This window comes from Cynocephalus volans, chromosome 12, assembly GCF_027409185.1.
Source record: "Cynocephalus volans isolate mCynVol1 chromosome 12, mCynVol1.pri, whole genome shotgun sequence".
NCBI lineage: Eukaryota > Metazoa > Chordata > Mammalia > Dermoptera > Cynocephalidae > Cynocephalus > Cynocephalus volans.
The window spans coordinates 4,274,944-4,292,312 of NC_084471.1; the positions used below are offsets into that span (position 1 = coordinate 4,274,944).

At 44.3% G+C, this 17,369-nt stretch overlaps 1 protein-coding gene across 1 annotated transcript in view; it reads right to left on the reverse strand.

Annotated features, from left to right (window-relative positions):
• The window catches only part of TBC1D22A (TBC1 domain family member 22A), a 370,690-nt gene that overhangs the window by 263,094 nt on the left and 90,227 nt on the right, over positions 1–17,369 (reverse strand). The window contains exon 5 of the mRNA XM_063074804.1: positions 8,058–8,128. Coding sequence (XP_062930874.1) covers positions 8,058–8,128 — 71 coding nt within the window. The remainder of the gene's footprint in view (positions 1–8,057; positions 8,129–17,369) is intronic.

Below are 17,369 nucleotides of genomic sequence, written 5' to 3' on the forward strand. Positions count from 1 at the left end.
TACGGTACATGATACACATTTTTACTAAGTTTGTACCTGGGACTGGAAATACTAGGTACGCACACATTGGAGAGACTGTGCTAGAGAATTTTCGAAGTGAGTACACTCCACAAGTGTGTGAGAACCCCCGATGTTCCACATCCTTGCCAGCACTGGCCCTGTTGAAACTCACACGGGCCGCTCTGATGGGCTTCCCATGGTACCCATCAGAGTGCAGGTTGAGTCTGCACTTCCCAGAAGACTGATGGGTGCGGCACACATCTGCGTCCATGAAGTGCGTAGGCAAGTGCCATCCCCGTCCATCCGGTGGCCTGCCCTCTGCTTGCTGAGTCCTCAGCAGTCATGATGAAGTATGCGTGTGAGCCCTGTCACACATATCCTCTCCTCCTCCCTGCAGCTTGCCTTCTCACCCCATTAATGATGTCTTTTGATGAAGAGATGTTCCTAACTATATAGACCAATACATTAATCTTTTATGATTTGTCCTTTTCTGGAAAATTTCCTTTATCCAACATTCGATGCTGTTTCACTTTACGATCATGACCACATACCCGCTGTCATTAAGTATTGCTCTACAACAGGGTCGCTACAGCCCGCCACCTATTTTTGTAAAAATTTTGCTTGAACACAGCCAAGCCTGTGTGCTTACACGCTGCGTACAGCTACTTCCACACTGCAGAGACAGAGCTGAGTGGCTGCAGAAGAGACCACACGACCCATGGGCGAAGGCATTTACTATCTGGACCTTTATAGAAAAAGTTTGTTAACCCCGGCCCCGAAACATCAATCTTGAAGGTTACATAGCCTTCCATCATAGGCATGTATTTATTTTTAAATTTTCCCCTATTTCTGAGCATTTTGACTACTTCCAAACATCCAGTATTCTACAATACGTGTCAACTAACAATGTATGATCATTTCCCAAGGTAAAATTTCTGCAAGTGAACCGTTAGCTCCAAGGAATGCTGGAGACCTTCCATGTTCTTGATGCATCATTTTCCAGCAGCCCTGCCAAAAGGCCTAACAAGCTACCATCCCCTCAGCCCTGTCACATACAGGGTGTCAAACGCCCTCCACTTTCACAACAGCGAGGAGGCGCCTGGGTGGAGAACACCCTCATTAAAAAGTGCTCGATGAATTACACATCGGAAAGGGGCGCGTCTACACAGTGCACAAGTCAGACATTCAGAGTCCTCATTACCAAGGGAACCAAGGGAAGGTGTGGCTAGTGCTCCCACCTTGCCTGTGTTTTCTGATAAAATGAGAGATTAACATTCCAAAGAGCACGTTGCTTTACGTAACAATTACAACAGCAACAAAAATAATAACCTACCCCAGAGTGTACAGGCATGGTTCTAAACACCTTCCACATGCTATTTAATAAATCACCCACCTGAGCATTTTCATATTAGTCCTCTTTAACCAGAACCATCTGGAATATGCCGATGGATTGCCCAACACATAGCCCTTTCTGTTCCTGGATAACCAGCCTGCCCACTGTTTGTGAAAGGCACAGAATTATCTGGGGGGGGGGGGGAGGCGGGGTTGGTTACTGGTCAAACTCTAGTGAAAGATGCTTCTCATCAAATTAAAGACAGCTTCAGAGACAATCCATCTTCAAACCACAGGCTTCGTCCACACCTGTTTTCACCTTGTTGCTCTTTCATGTCTGTATAGTGATCACTTCTTTTTCTTTGTCACAAAACTGCCATACCCGTAGGTCAAATAAGGGAAGGGACAGCTCCTTGGCAGGTGCTGTGCTACACTCAGCACTGCCCTTAATCCTAGAAATCACACAAGGCTGCCTTTATTCCTATGTGCAGGTGAATAGAAAGGCTCAGGAAGTTCAGCTAACGTGCCCAGAGTCACACAGGCATCATGGTAAATTAAAACCAAACCCCAGCCTATGGGAATCTGAAGCCCCAGCTGGTGACCTGAGACCCCACACTTTTCAGCAGTGCCATCTGACTCCAACTCACAGAAAACTTGGGGAGCAAATCCACACTTGAGAAGTCACCTACAGACATATACACAACAACATTCCTTCGCCACACCCCAGCCTTATCTCTGATCGGCACTGGGAATGCAGAGATGCTGAAGGGTGGCCAGTCTCACGGGGAGCTGTCCGTCTGTGGTGGGACACTGACCCCCTTCCACTTTCTCCACCCAACAGTCCTTTCTCCACACAACAGCCAAAGAGACCCTGTGAAAATCAGACCACTTTAACATCATCCCCTCCCCCAAAAAACAATTTCCAGTGGCTTCGAGCCATGATCAGAATAAGAATCCAGGCTCTACCCGCCCTGGCCCTTCCTACTCTCTGACCAAGAGTGACACTGTCGATGTGCCAGCCTCTCTGGCTTCTAAGCTGCTTAAATGTTCCTTAAGTGCCACACCTTCTCCTGCCTCACTGCCTCCCTCTGTTGGGACCCGTTCCCTCTAGACTGGGGGTCAGCAAACTACCCACCACCAACCAAATCCAGCTCACCCCTGCCTTTGTGGATAAAGTTTTATGGAAACACAGCTGTATGCCTTCATTTACGTGGATTCTCTGTGGCTGCTTTCAACTGCAATGGCAGACCTGAGCAGCTGCAGCAGACGGATGGGCAACAAAGCCTAAAACATTTACTAGCTAGCCCTTTCTAGAACTAGCTACCGTCTGCTGCTCTCCACCTCAGCAGGGCGGGCTGCAGCCGCTACCCTCCCTCTGCTCTATCAGGATCCAGGTGGCACTGCTTTTGTTACTTACTGCATCCTCTTCATCACCCGGGCCAGCTCCATTCAGGAGGGGACTCTGTCTGGCCTGCACTGCACCCGGATGGCACTCCCTGCACTGGAGAAGGTATGGCCTCTTCAAAGAGTGAGACTGGAATGCACCCCAGGCACCTACATGGCCATGCCCTCCTGTAACTCCCTGCTCAAATGGCACCGTCTCAATGGGGCCCACCTGACCACCTACCTCCCAGCACTTCACCTCCCTGGGCCTCACAATCCCCTGCCTTGTTGCAGGTTTTTTCCATGGCACTCATCACCTTCTGTGAGACTACCAAGTTGCCCTATTTGGTTTACTGTTTGCCTCCTCCCACCAGAACATGAGCTCCAAGAGGCAGAATGTTCCACCCTGTCGCTCACAGCTACCCCCAGGGGCTCAGAGCACTGTTTGGCAAGCAGTCGACACTCAACAAATACTTCTTGTGGGAATGAATGATGGTATCAACGTGACGTGCAAGGGAGAGGCCTGACCTCGGGGCGTGGCAGATGAGGTCCTAGCTAACTTGTGACAAGTGGGCGTGAGCCAGCATGCTGCTTGGGGTCTGGTTTTGATGATGGAGAAGGTGGAAAGGGAGAGACAGAGCATGGCGTGCGCAGGGAACCATGTCCAGGCTGGCTCTGGGCAAGTCCAAAACAGAGCCTGGCAGTGGAACAGGGCTGTGGCCAGGGCTGGGAGAGGGTGCCCTGCATGCCAGGCCAGGGGCCTGGCCTGCAATGCGGGCAGCTGGGCCACCAAGGTGACCAGCTGCACAATGTGTGGACAACCTAACAGTGACGGCATGCAATGATGCCAAAAACTCCCCAAACATGAACAAGTACTCCTAGAAATGCTTCTTATTCCCCAAATTTTAACTTAACTATTAAAACACAAAATCCAAAAGGCAGGTATGTATAATGAGAATGCAGGCAATAAAAAACCCCACACACACTCCTGGCATTCCCATTCCTGAAGAAAAACATACACACGCAATTGAGGCCTTTCAATAATTAAGCAAGACTAGAAATTATGCAAATGAAATATATTCAAGTATGCAATGAATTTTAAATGACAGAACTACAGAAAACTTAATTGCTGTATTAGCATGCTATAAAAACACTAATCATAAATGTAAAACAATGCATGCATATACTTATATCTAAAATTGTCCTGGTGACACAAAAATCAAATTGTCCCTCCCACTGTGTTCATATGCAAACCTTCCTCAATATATTGAAAGAAGAAAAGATGATACTGGGGTTTCACTTGTCATTTTTAACCATTATACTTAGCGTAAATGTTAGATGTTTAATTAGTTTTTGTTTGATGTTTCCGAATACTTATTAAAAGAGAGCCAGAAGTATGACTCTACGGCACTAATTTTTAAGAAATTACTACTCTGATTGCATGAAATCTAAATGTTAAGTAGCATTACTGGTGGTACAATAGCATGTTCTAGAATATGTCAGTTCTTCATAAGTGACAAGAGCCACATCTTCATCTTTCTTCATTGAAGCAACATTTTCTACTCATCAGTTAAAAAAAATGCTCTTCAACAACACCAGGATCACGTCAATGACAAATCATGAACACATGGGAAAAAGGTTTGTCAGGCCTTGAAAGACATCAACATTCAAGTACAGCTTTGGTTATCTGTCTTTTTAAACTGGACAAGTGATAAATTCTTCTCAATTCTACGTGTTACTCTGCACCTCATGGTCCCTGAAGGACTGCTGGACTAGGATAAGCCACTCCTGTCCTCGCCCTCAGTGGAGTCGTTACTCTGCACCTCATGGTCCCTGAAGGACTGCTGGACTAGGATAAGCCACTCCTGTCCTCGCCCTCAGTGGAGTCACCCCGGACAACACACTCACAGCTCTCAGCAAGTCCTGCTCAGCATCTCTCCTCCACTGCCCACCTGGCTCTGCTGGCCAGGCCCTGAGGCCCAGGTGTGAGTTCTCTCAGTGGGGCCTCACTGCCCACATAGGTACAGCCACATGGCTTTCTGTGACCTGCTTCCCAGGCCTGTCCCATGTGGAGCCTGAGTGTCCTAGAGCAGCGGTCTTCAACCCTGGGCACATGAGGACCCCAGGAACCTCCAGGAACCCAGGTATCAGTATTTCCTGAGCTCCCAGGTGATACTAACAAGCGACCAGAATGAAAAACCACAGGTCAAGAGGGTGGCCCCAGCCTGCCATGTCCTTGCTGCCCTACTAACCCTCCCAGCCTGCCCAGCCTCAGAGGAGGCACCCCTGGATCCCAGAGTTCACAGCACACATCCTTGTGCCTGGGTCCACCGCAAAGACCCTAATTTGCTTCACGGGCCGAGGCACCAGGACCTGTAAGAGCTCCCCAGGGGAGTCAAGTGGGAAGCAACCCTGGGATTCAGAGAATGACAGAGAGGCAGGCTTGATTGGGGAGACTCTTCTCTGCACCCCCACAACCTTGAACTGCTTGCTGGGTCCCTGCCACCCATTCTCCAAAACATCCTTGTGACCCCAGCACTTGCAAAGGGCCTGGCATAGGCAAATGTCTGAGAAACACCTGCTGAGTCGAGGATGGGTGATCAGCATCGTTTACTATGCTCCCCAGATCTTTGATTACAGAAAACATGCTTAGGCTGACTACGCCTGGAGCAGCCATCAGGCAAGAAGAGACTCACACATGAGCTCCTGGGTCAGCTCTCTGAGGATGAAAGACAGCAGCCAACAATTCGGACCAGCTTCCACCTGTCCACTCCCAGTCCTGACCAGCACCCCTCCACAAGTGGGTGCCCTTCCCCCGGAGGCCCAGAGCCACCTGCAGCATGACCCTGCATTGGCTGCTCCAGCACAGCACCCAGAGCATGGCAAAGGCATGAGGAGCATTTGTTCCCTGCAAAAGAACCAACACTTGTGTCCAACTCGAGCTGCCAAAGTCCCTCCCACCCTACACGTGCAGCCTCTGGCCCCTCAACCTCCTTCCTTGCCCCTCTCCAATTTTCCCTGTCACAATTATAAGCCTATCAGAAGCAGCTGCCCTCCATGCCCATCACTTCTCCTTCATCCAGACAGCAGTCAGGAGCTACTTGCTAACTGGGTTACCTGCTCATACTGTCTGGCCTCCTCCTCCGAATGTAAATCCTCAGGACAAAGCCCAAGTGATGTACCTGGGGAGGGGGGGAGAGGAAAGGGCTGTGCACCTGGCCTCCTGGCCCCTGATGGCCTGGGCTCCTCCTTCCCTCCCACCAGTTCCTGCACAAGCCAGCTCGCCCACCCTAGACTTGCTGCTGCCTATCCCACCCCCACCACATCCCATGGGCCTTGTGACCTCCCCATTTCCCTCACCTGGGGAACTCCGACACCCCTTTTGAGATGCCACGTAAGCACACCACCTTGCCCAAGGAGGCCTGGCTGGCATCATCCTGAGTGTGCACTCCCCTGGACCTGCCCCTCCATCCCCCACCATTGAAAGGACGGGCCTTGCTCCCTGACCTCACACTTATTTTTACTCATCTGTCAAGCCAAGCCCAAGAGAGGGCTGAGAACTACCATGTTCACCCCTGTCCCTTGTGCTGCAGGTCCTCCCAGTTCCCTCTCCTGCTTTCCCACCTGCCAGGGCCTTGCAGACTCCAGGTGTGAAGCCTCTTCTCCTATGAAGCTGACCTTCGCCCTTAACCTGCCCCCTTGCTACTGGACTCCACCCCCCACCCTTGGTCCACACTTGCATGTAGTTTCAGACCACGTTGCCACCATCCTGCTGCAGGTCTGCACCCCAGCCTCCTCCTAGGGATGGGCTAGCGTCCAGTTCACCTCTGTCTCCTGAGCAAGGGCCTTGTAAGCAGCAATAGCTAAATGGATACATGTGCTGGAGAACACCCAGGTCTCTTTCCCTTGCTTGCCAGCATTCCTGGGCGCAGACTCCACCCACATCCCCCACACTCCCACTCACAACCACCTCCTTCTGCTCCCCTGCCCACTGAAGCACAGAGAGTGTCCACTCCCACATCATCACTGTGCAGCACATATCAGGGCCTCGTAACTATGACCTGTGGAGACTGAGAACTAAAGGAGAAAGAACGGTACAAAATAACTCACATAAGACTTTCCACCAGACGCGGCACATCCTTAATAAATATAAAATTGCTATAAAGGATCTTCAAGATTTTTTCATCAAAACTCCCTACAAATTAATCTGAAAAACTTATAACCTATCTTAGAGGACATTTGGAAAACTGGATATAAGCCCTTAAAATAAAAAACACAAAACAAAAATATAAGCAATCGCAGCAGGTCTAACTTTAATTGCAAGAGAATATTTAATCAATAAATATTCGGTGTTTGGAGCTGCATCTGCATTTAGGATTACGAGGTACTAAGCTGCAAATTTATTAAGACTCATTAGCAGGAAAGAGTCTTTTAAATACTGAAAGTCAGACCCAATTTAGATTAAACACTTAGAGTTCCCTATTGACTTAGTTCCAAAAATACTAAGAAAGGAAACGAGAAGAAAGCTGTCTATAAACTATTCTGAAACTTCCAGCAGGGCCAAGCTCACTTCCAGTATTAAGCCAGGGTTAAGGCCGACCCCGTGGCGCACTCGGGAGAGTGCGGCGCTGGGAGCACAGCAGTGCTCCCGCCGCGGGTTCGGATCCTACATAAGGATGGCCAGTGCGCTCACTGGCTGAGCATGGTGCGGCCGGTCACAAAAAGACAAAATAAATAAATAAAGCCAGGGTTAAGAACACATGGGCGTCCCGATGACCACCATCGCGACCCCATCTCTCCAGAGGGTTCCAGACAGGTGATTCAGTGCTAGGCTGGAGGGAGCCAGAACTCCACTAGTTGACCAGAAACACAAACTATTTCTAAAATCAATTTCCTTTTTTTTTTTTTGCTAACATCATTACTAATATTTAAAAAAGAAAAAGAAAAAGAAAAACCTTGGTCAAACATATCTCCCTCTTTTCGACATATATGAGACACATTTCTGTTTTAACTCCACAGAGTTAAAATAATCCTGTATGCTGGAACCTTTCTATATCACAGGTTTGAACATATTATAAAGACTTTTTTAAATAAAATCAGGGAAAAAGAATACAGCTGTCATAAGTTACTACTTATTTTCTGCCAGCCTTGTCAAACCAAGCTTGAAATTAAGCAAAGAATGGAAAATGTCATCTTAGTCAAGGCAAAGGTCTGTATCACTGTGTGACAAAGACAGGGCAGATGTCTGCGCTGTGGCTGGGGGGCCACACTTCAGGCAGGGACAACTATAGCTGTGCTCCCTGGAGAAAGACCACGCTGACAAGCGGCACACAGACACTTACCGAGAGAAGCTTCCATGTAATTGGACGAACCGGCTTAGGGATTCCAGACCAGCTCAACTTCCGTAACTCTTCTGTTGACAAAAAAAGGGACAAGGAGAAGCAGGGTTATCAAAGGTCAGCAAGCTTCCCCCAGGGTTTAAACATATCCCACCAGTGTTATTAGGGCGCAGTGAGTCCCATCAATAAAACTAAAATAAACCTAAATGATAAAAATTTCAGATACTGATTGTTCTCAATAAACGAGAGAAGTTAAGTTACCATCCTATTCAAATAAAGCCAAACATTATCTGTTTACATTTAAATCCTAGAGAGTACCTCTTTGCAAAATGTACCCCAAGTGTCCCTGGAGCCACCCTGGGACAGATGAGGCACCATCACTTCTTCCTCCTCAGATGAAGTACAAAGGACACCAGCCCCCTTCCCTCCCACTTCCTTCAATTTCTCTCTCCCTTCCCCCTCTCTCTTCTGAAGGCTTTTTCCCTACCTTGACCACCTTAATTATTTTTTCTTTCTTTCTTTCCTTCATCCTGTCTCACTCTCACTATTTACTGTTTAAGGACACCTACAGGAAGGTGATTTTCTTAGTATTGGTTTTGAAAGAAATTATTTCACAGAGATAAGCTTGTTTTTACACAGCATTAATTAAGGATGTAGCTGAGTTATACACACCAAGAACAATAAAGTCTTCAAGGTACACTAATACAAGTAATTGATGCTTTTACAAATACCTCCAGGTGGGAAAAGTCACAAGAGGGAAGGGGCTAGCCAGAGGCAGAAGGGTCCCGGAACAAAGTCCAGAGCCTATTAAGGGCAGGCAAGGGCACCACAGGGTGGAAGGGGTGAGGATAATGGACCCTGAATTCTGTCTGGCCTTCTGTCTCCTTGAGTGTCTCATTCACATGCCTTGAATAGCTACAGAACTCATTTCAATTTTCAGGTATATCAAAACTGTCCAATCCCACTGAAACCGAAGTAATTATTTCTTTCCTTTAAGTTAGGAATCCACCATTAGTTTCTTCTCCTAACAGCTTGGAGCTAATGATTAATACTAGAAATAAAAGAAATGATTAAAGAGAAGACTTTCATAATATAATCAACAAAATACAAAGTCCTGACATCTAATCTTTTTCCAATTACTAAAGCCTAAGTAAAATAGTACGGAATAATTGGGCAATAGTACCAGCAATAACTTGCATTTTATGGCAATCTCAGAAAATATCAAATCTTCTCCAGTTCCCTAAGGATATTATGAAAAGCAGAAACCTAATATCTGAACACCAATAACGTAATGTTTACAAATCATGGTGCCAGGGCCTCTCCCTCTGCATAACTCTGGGGGTTTTTTTATTACAGGTTATGAAGAAAGCTGAAAGAAAACTCAGTTGTTAATGTTCTCTGAACTTGTCTCCTCATTAGAAGAAATTCACAAAAATTTCAAAAATCTTGAATATACAGCACAAGACAAAGTTCTAACTTTAAGTTTTAGTGTTTAAAGAGAGCTTTCAAATATATTACCCCATTTGATCCTCAAAACAGCTTGAGTTAATTAGGGCAGTGATCACCATGGTATAAATAAGAAACAGTCTTAGGTTAAGTGACTCAATTAAGGTCACAAAGGAACTAATTAACCTTCAATACAAGTATCTTTTCACAATATTAACTCCCACACTTAAGCTTTCTGTAGCCCAAACAAATCTCACTTATGAATACAGACAATAAAATAAAATCTTAGCAGATCAAAATACATCAGGATAGTCAAAGAATACACACATAAGTAGGATTTACTCCAAGAATGAAAGGATGGTTCAACTTCAGAAAATGCTGTAATATTATTGATGTGTTGGATAGGGTTAATGGAGAAGAGCCAGGTGACCATCCTGATGGATGTCCAGTGGAGACTTTCACCCAGGGCCCATTCACCCCTGCCACCTTTCCAGCAGAATCCTTGCTGTGCAAAGTGACCGCACCTCCCACCAGCAGCCCTGGAGGTGGGGAGTCAGCCCAGAAGAAGCTGTACCTACCTGCACCCCACTCCAAAGTTGGGCCTGACTCGAGCCTAGTAGATCAGCCAATGACTCACCAGGGGCCGGGGGCCCTCCTTCTGTGAGCCCCTGGGAAAAAAGCAAAAGCACCACGGCTTCTGAGAAAGAAAGGGCCCTGCTCTTGGACAGTCTTTTGGAGGCAACCTTCTCTTTCTTCCTCTGAAAGCTGATAGGGTCAGACATGAGGCTCAGGACTGCTGCAACCTTCTAGCACAAGACCAGCCTGAGGATGAAGCCAGCCAAGAGAGGGAGGGAGAACAAGGAGACAGGCAGGAAACGGAGGAATGAGTTGAACCAGACGGCCAAATATAAGAACACTCCAAAAGCGACAGCTTTTCTCTACCACCAAAAAAAATAAACAAATGGAAAATGTTACAAGCATAAGCTCGACAAGAGCTGTGTAATACTACATGTAGCTTTAGGCTGCACTTAAAGACACACATAAATAGAGGAAAACACCAAGCTCACTGACATCACCAAGTATTTAAGGAGCACTTCCTCTGGGCCAGGCACTAGCCTAAGGGTAGGAGAATTACAACACCAAATATAGCCTCCATGCCTAGAGAGCACCCCTACCCTGTGCTAGAAAGCTCACCTGTGCCTAGAGAGCACCCCCCCGCTAGACAGCTCATGTGTGCCTAGAGAGCCCCACACCCCATGCTAGACAGCTCACCTGTGCCTAGAGATCCCACCATGCTAGAAAGCTCACCTGTGCCTAAAGAGCCCCACATCCCATGCTTGACAGCTCACCTGTGCCTAGAGAGCACCCCAGTACCTGGAAAGCCCCCCTGTGCTTCACAAGCCCACCTCGCATTCCAAGGACAAGGCAAATGCAGACTTACAACTAGACTGGCAGAGAGTGCCATGAAACACAGATGGAGAATTCTACTTAGACAGGAAGCTCAGGGAGGTTCCTTGAGGAAGTGACAAGTGACACAGACCTGTGGATGAGGAAGAATAAATGGGGTGAAGAGGGGAGCCAGCAGGGGAGTATTCTGAGCCCAGAGAACAGTTTATACAATGCCTGGGCTGGTGCGGAGAACAGACTAGAGGGGCCAAGAGTGCTTACAAGGAGACCTTGTGATGGGCTGCTTAGAAAGCCCAGCGTAGAGGTGATGGTGACAGCAAAAAAAAAAGTAATGACCAAAGGGACATTCAGGAGCTAACATCAAGACAACTCAAACGAGAGACTGGACAGACAGACCTGAGACTCAAAAAAAATTTTTTTTAATTTTTTTTAAAAATCACTTAAAAAATAAAAGCCAATCAAAATTCCACTGGGATGTGGTGTATGTGTCCTGAACTTGACACAGTGACCCCCAAGTTCACCCAGAAAAGCAATGGCATGGGAACAACCAGCACTATTCCCACAGAGAGCAACATGAAGGGACTGTGCTAACAGAGGAGAAAACGTGTCACAGAGCACAGCAGCTGAGACAATGGGGTCTGAGAGAGACCAGGACAAAGAAGTTAGTGACACAATGAATGGTTCAAAAATACGTCATACACAGATGACCATTTAGTTATGACAGCAGGTCAGGGCTAGCCAACCCAAGACGTCCACATGGTGTGGCATCTACTTTACACGAGGAAACTAGACTGCATATCCTAACACAAAAAATGTAATTTCCAGATGATTAAAGATCTAAATGGGAGGGTGGGTGGGTGGGTGGGGGTGTAAAGGAAAGATTAAGACTTTAGAAGAAAATATAGAATACTGTACTATCTTCAGGCGGGGGAAGGGCATTCCTAAGCAAGACACAAATCTCAGAAACCAAAAACAAAAAGATTAGCAAATTCACTACACAAGAGTTTGGAAAAGACTGTACAGTGAAAGACACTATGATGTTAAAACAGCAAATGACAAACTTGAAAAACACATGTAACATAACATAAAAAGGTTAACATCCCTAACACATAAAAAGCACATATGAAAGTAAGAAGATGAACAACCTACCGAAAAATGGAAAATTCACAAAACAGGAAATGGAAATGGCTAATAAATGTACAAAAAAAAAAAAAAACCACAAAAAACAAGTAACGTCAATCAATGGTGATCAAAGAACCACATATTAAAACAAGAAATTTGTCAAAAATTAATTGGGTAAAATTTTAAACAAATAGTAATACCCAGTATTGCTGAGACTTAGGGCAAACATCCACTCACAATTTGGCAAGAGTGTATATTGGCTTAGCTTTTTTGTTGGTCAAATTTTAAAAGTAACCTTTGAGGAACAACTTCACTTTAAGAAACCTATTCTAAGGGATAGGTGCAAAAGGACGCAAGGATTATGCACAAGGATGTTCATTTAAATAATGTCATGTTAATAAAAAATTAGAAACAACCAAAGTGCCCGTTAATAAAGAGATTATTAAAAATCCTACTATATTCATCACTAGAATACAATATTCTCATAGGAAAATGGGTATCTTTTTGTGTAAATATGGAATAAATTTATCTAAATTAGGAAGTGAAAAGAGAGCTATACACATCAGTGTGCAGATGCACTGATCATTCCTGTAGGTGCATCCGAGAATCTGAGGACACGGCCAGCATGGGTGGGGGTGGGGGTCAGAGAACAGGAGCAAGGGTGGGAAAAACTCACATTTCATCTCTACCATGTTTCTACAAAGCTACAAAGTTCCTGTGGCATCCCCACCTTAATCTCCAAGTTTTCAAACTCCATTCAGCTTTCTGGGACCAGCCTGAGTCCTGCCAGATCTAAGATGCCTTCCTGACACTCCACTCTTCACTCCCTTCCCTCTTCTGTGAGCGCCAAGGATACCTGCAGCCAGCCCACCTGCCAGCCTGCAGGGCTGTCAGTAGTGTCAGGCTTTTCTCCTAGAAGGACAGTATGCCAGCTCCAGAAGGTCAGAAGTCCCAAGACTACTTCTCAACTGTCCTGATGCAGTACCTGGCAACCACTTAGTGGCAAGTGCTGCAGAGAAAAGGCTCAATTCTTTCCTCCACCCCTTTAGAGGTTTGTTTGGTTTGGGGGTTTTCTTATTTTTTATTTGGGGGGGCAGGAATAATATTTTTAAACTGAAGTATAATTTATGTGCAATAAAAGTATTAATGGAGTCCCCCAAACAAGATGTAGAACATATCTATCACTATTTTCTAGTCATTCTTTGCCCTACCCCAAGTTAACCATCTTCTGGTATCCATCGCCACAGACTGGCTTTGCCAGTTCGCACAGTTCATATAAACAGTGCATGTAGTACATACTCTTACACGTCCTATTTCTTTTGCTCAAAATGTGTCGGTCAGAGCCATACACGTTGCAGGTACCAGTAGTTCATTCCTCACAAGCTGAAACAGCATTCTATTATACGAACATATCACAATTTGTTTACACATTCACCAGTTCCTAGACTCCTAGGTCAGTTACAGGTTTTCCTCATGAAATAGGTGCTACAAATACTCTTGGGGATACATGTTCTCATTTCTCTTAGGCAAAGATGAAGGAGTAAAACTGTTGGGTCATAGGGTAGATACATGTTTACCTCTATTTTAAAATTGTCATAAAGTTCTTCAAAGTGGTTGTAGCATTTTAGGCAATACATACAAGTTTCAATTGCTCCACATCCTAGTCAAAATTCAGTGTTGCCTATCTTTTTAATTTTAGCCATTCTAGCAAGTGTTAAATGGCTTCTCATCATAATTTTAGTTAGCAATTCTCTGATGACTAATGAAACTGAGCATTGAACACATTTTCATGTGCTTACTGGCCATTCCTGCACCTTTTGTGAAGTGCATGTTACAATCTTTTACCCGTCTTTTACTGGGTTGCTCAGACTTCTATTACTATTCATCAGTCTGCTTCTAATGACTGATTCTTCCTCTGATTATGGGTCATATTTTCCTCTATCATTGCATGCCAGATACTTTTTGATTTAATTCCAGATGTACCAGGTATCAGTTTATTGCCTCTGTGATAATGAAACTGGGTTTTATAAATACTTCTCCTTTGCCAGACAGCATGAACTTATCCTTTTCAGTAGACAGTGCTGGAGGGGAACAACTAAAGGAGAAAGGGTTTTTTTCTTCCAGGTTCTCATATAGCTCACTCACCGGGCTCCTACAGGTGCTGTCTCTCCAATGCTCAGTTCCCACGACTCTGGGAATTGTTCAGCTTACTGCTTTCTGGTGGCAGTCCTAAGCTCACAGAATCTCACCCCACTCCTGAGCAGACCAGTACTCAGTCAAGGATTTGCTGGGACTCTCTGCAGATATTTGGGGTGCTCTCTCTGTCCAATTCCCTCCACTCCAGCACTCTGCTCCATACATTCTAGGTGTCTCGCTTTTCTAATTCCTCAGCTCAGCAAGGCTGCCAGGTTCATCAGGTTCCACTGTACCTTGTGCTGTGGCCTGGAAACAGCCAATTGCAAATGAGGAACTCTGAAGTTCACCTTGCTTATTTCTCTTCTCTCAGGGTCACAGTCCTACACTGCCTGTGGTCCAATGTCTGAAAATAGTTGTTTCATATATTTGGTCCAGTTTTCCAGTTGTTTACAACAGAAGAGCAGTTCCTTTAAAAGTTAATGCTTCACAGATTGCTGCAAAAGTCAGCTTGCTAACATTTTTAATGAATCTTTTGTCTATATTCATCAGGGATACTGGTCTCTGGTTTCCTTTTCTTATGCCTTTGTAGGGTTTTGGTGTTAGGGTTATGTAACCTTTTAAGAAATGGGCTGATACGTGTCTACTCCTCCTCTCTTTTCTGAAAGAGTTCTTGGAGAACTGATATCATTTCTTCTTTAAATGTTTGATATAGTTCACCAGTAACACTATCTGGCCCTGACGTTCTCCTTGTGTAAAGGCTTTTCTATTACAAATTTAATTTTTTTTTAACCAATGTAGGAATATCAAAGTTTTCTTTCTTCGTCTTTCAGTTTTATTAAATTGTGTCTTTCAAGGAATGTTTCCATTTCATGTAAGTTCTAGAATTTGTTGGCATAAAGTTGTAAATAATATCCCCTCATTGTCTTTTTAATGTCTGTAGGATCTATAGTGATGCTCCCTCTTTCGTCGTTTCTGATAGTGGTGATTTGTGTGCCCCCCCCCCCCCCGTTGATGAGTCTAACTAGAGGGTTTTGTTGTCAGGTTTTGCTTTTTTTTGGCTGATCTTTTCAAAAAACTAATTTTAGATTTTAACAAATCTTGACTTGTTTATCCATTTTCCAGTTACTCACTTTCACCCTTATTTAGGTTATTTCCTTTTACTTGGTTTTGATTCTTTTCCTATTATCTTTTTTGTTTGTTTGTTTTGTTTTTAAGTCACTGGCTTGCTTTTAATTAGTTTAACCTTTAAGCTTTTAACAGTATAATCAACCAGGTAAGGGTGATATGGAATATTTCCAAATATTTCTTAAGTAAACTCAATTTTTAGGCTCTTCCTTAGAACAAAACAGGCTCTGCACTGTCTTCCCAAGTTGCAAAATTCTCACTCCAACTTTTCCCCCTGTAATCCTCTATTCAATCTTGACTGCCACAGTCAGACAGACAGAAAGTGTGAGGACTTTTTTCTTGCATGGGTAGTGGAAACCTTAGCAGTAGACCCTAGTTTCTTAAGGTGCAAGCTTTCATGGTTGATTTGAAATCTTTATTCTTTTCTAATATAGCTATTTAGAGGTATAAATTTTCCTTTTAGCTATACCACACAAATTTTGACATGTGTTATCATTATCTCTCAGTTCAAAATATTTTCTGATTCTGTTCATGATTTCTTTGACCTGTGAGTTATTTAGAAATATGTAGATAAACTTCCAAATATTTGAGGATTTTCTGGGTATCTTACTGTTACTGATTTCTAATTTAAAGCATTTGATCAAATGTACTTGTGTTGTTTCAACCCTTTGATATCTACTATGACATGTTCTGGCCCAGCATGTGATGCACTTCATGAATGTGCCATATGTCCTCGAAAAGAAAGTGTGTTTTTAGTTGGTGGATGTGGTATTCTACAAATCAATTAGATCATGTTGGCTGACAGTGCTACTCAAATCCTCCACATTTCTACTGATTTTTTAATTTATCTGTTCTATCAACCATTCAGGGAGGAATGATAAAATTTCTGCATATGATTGTAAACTTGTCTATTTCTCTGGTTTTTTTGGTCAATGTTTGCTTCACGCATTGTGAAGCTGTATTATTAAGGTACATACACATTTACAACTCGTCTATCTACTTAATAAATTCTTTTGGGCTGGCCTGTTAGCTTACTTGGTTAGAGTGTAGAGATGACAACACCAAGGTCTAAGATTTGATCCCTGTATCAATCAGCCACCAAAAACAAAGAAAAGAAAAAGGAAAAAAAGATAATTCTTTTATCAATACAAAACATCTCTCTTTGTCTCTCATAAAACTGTCTTGAGGTCTACATTTTCTGATGTAATTATAAGCAAATTAGTTTTCTTATGATTAGCATATCTTTTCCTCCCACCCTTTTATTTCAACCACTTACATCTTTATTTTAAAGCTTGTGTTTGGCTTTTGCTATGGTTTGAATGTTTCTGTCCCCCACAGAAATCTGTGTGTTGGAAATTTAATCCCCAATGCAACAGTGCTGGGAGGTGGGGCCTTTTGGGAGGAGCCCCCACGAATGGACTGATGCCACGATAAGGGCTCTCAGGAGTGGGCTTGCGCTTTTCTGTTCTTATGCATGTGAGGATACAGTGTTTGACCCCTTTCACCCTTCCAAGTTCCATCGTGTGAGGGCACACCAAGAAGACCCTCACCGGACATTGGGGCCTTGATCTTGGACATCCCAGCCTTCCAAACTGTGAGAAGTAAATTTCTATTCTTTATAAATTACCCAATCAGTGGTATTCTGTTACAGCAGCACAAAACAGACTAAGACAGCTTTTCTGTCAGCTTTCTATCCCTGTATTTCTTAGAGTCAGGCCTTAAAATCACTGGTGCTTTAAGAGAGAAAACTAAAATGTAGGAAAAACTTAAATAATGAAATGAATGGGAAATAAATAATATTTCTTTCTTCTACAACAGTGGATTTGCTTTCTGAAAAGTAAAACTTTGAAATATTTTTGTGAAAATAACACAAAAATCACAACTTCATGCTCAACTGCACTGTGAAGGCTTTACTTCTCGATAAAACTCCCACTTGGGAAATGACCATGGCAGACACTCTATGGCCCGAGGAAGCAGAGGGGAAGCACAGTGTAGAGGAACAGACACTGGTTGACCAGGGCTCAGCAGACCTGGGCTCAAAGCTCAGCTTGGCCAACAACAACCTGTGAGGCCTTGGAC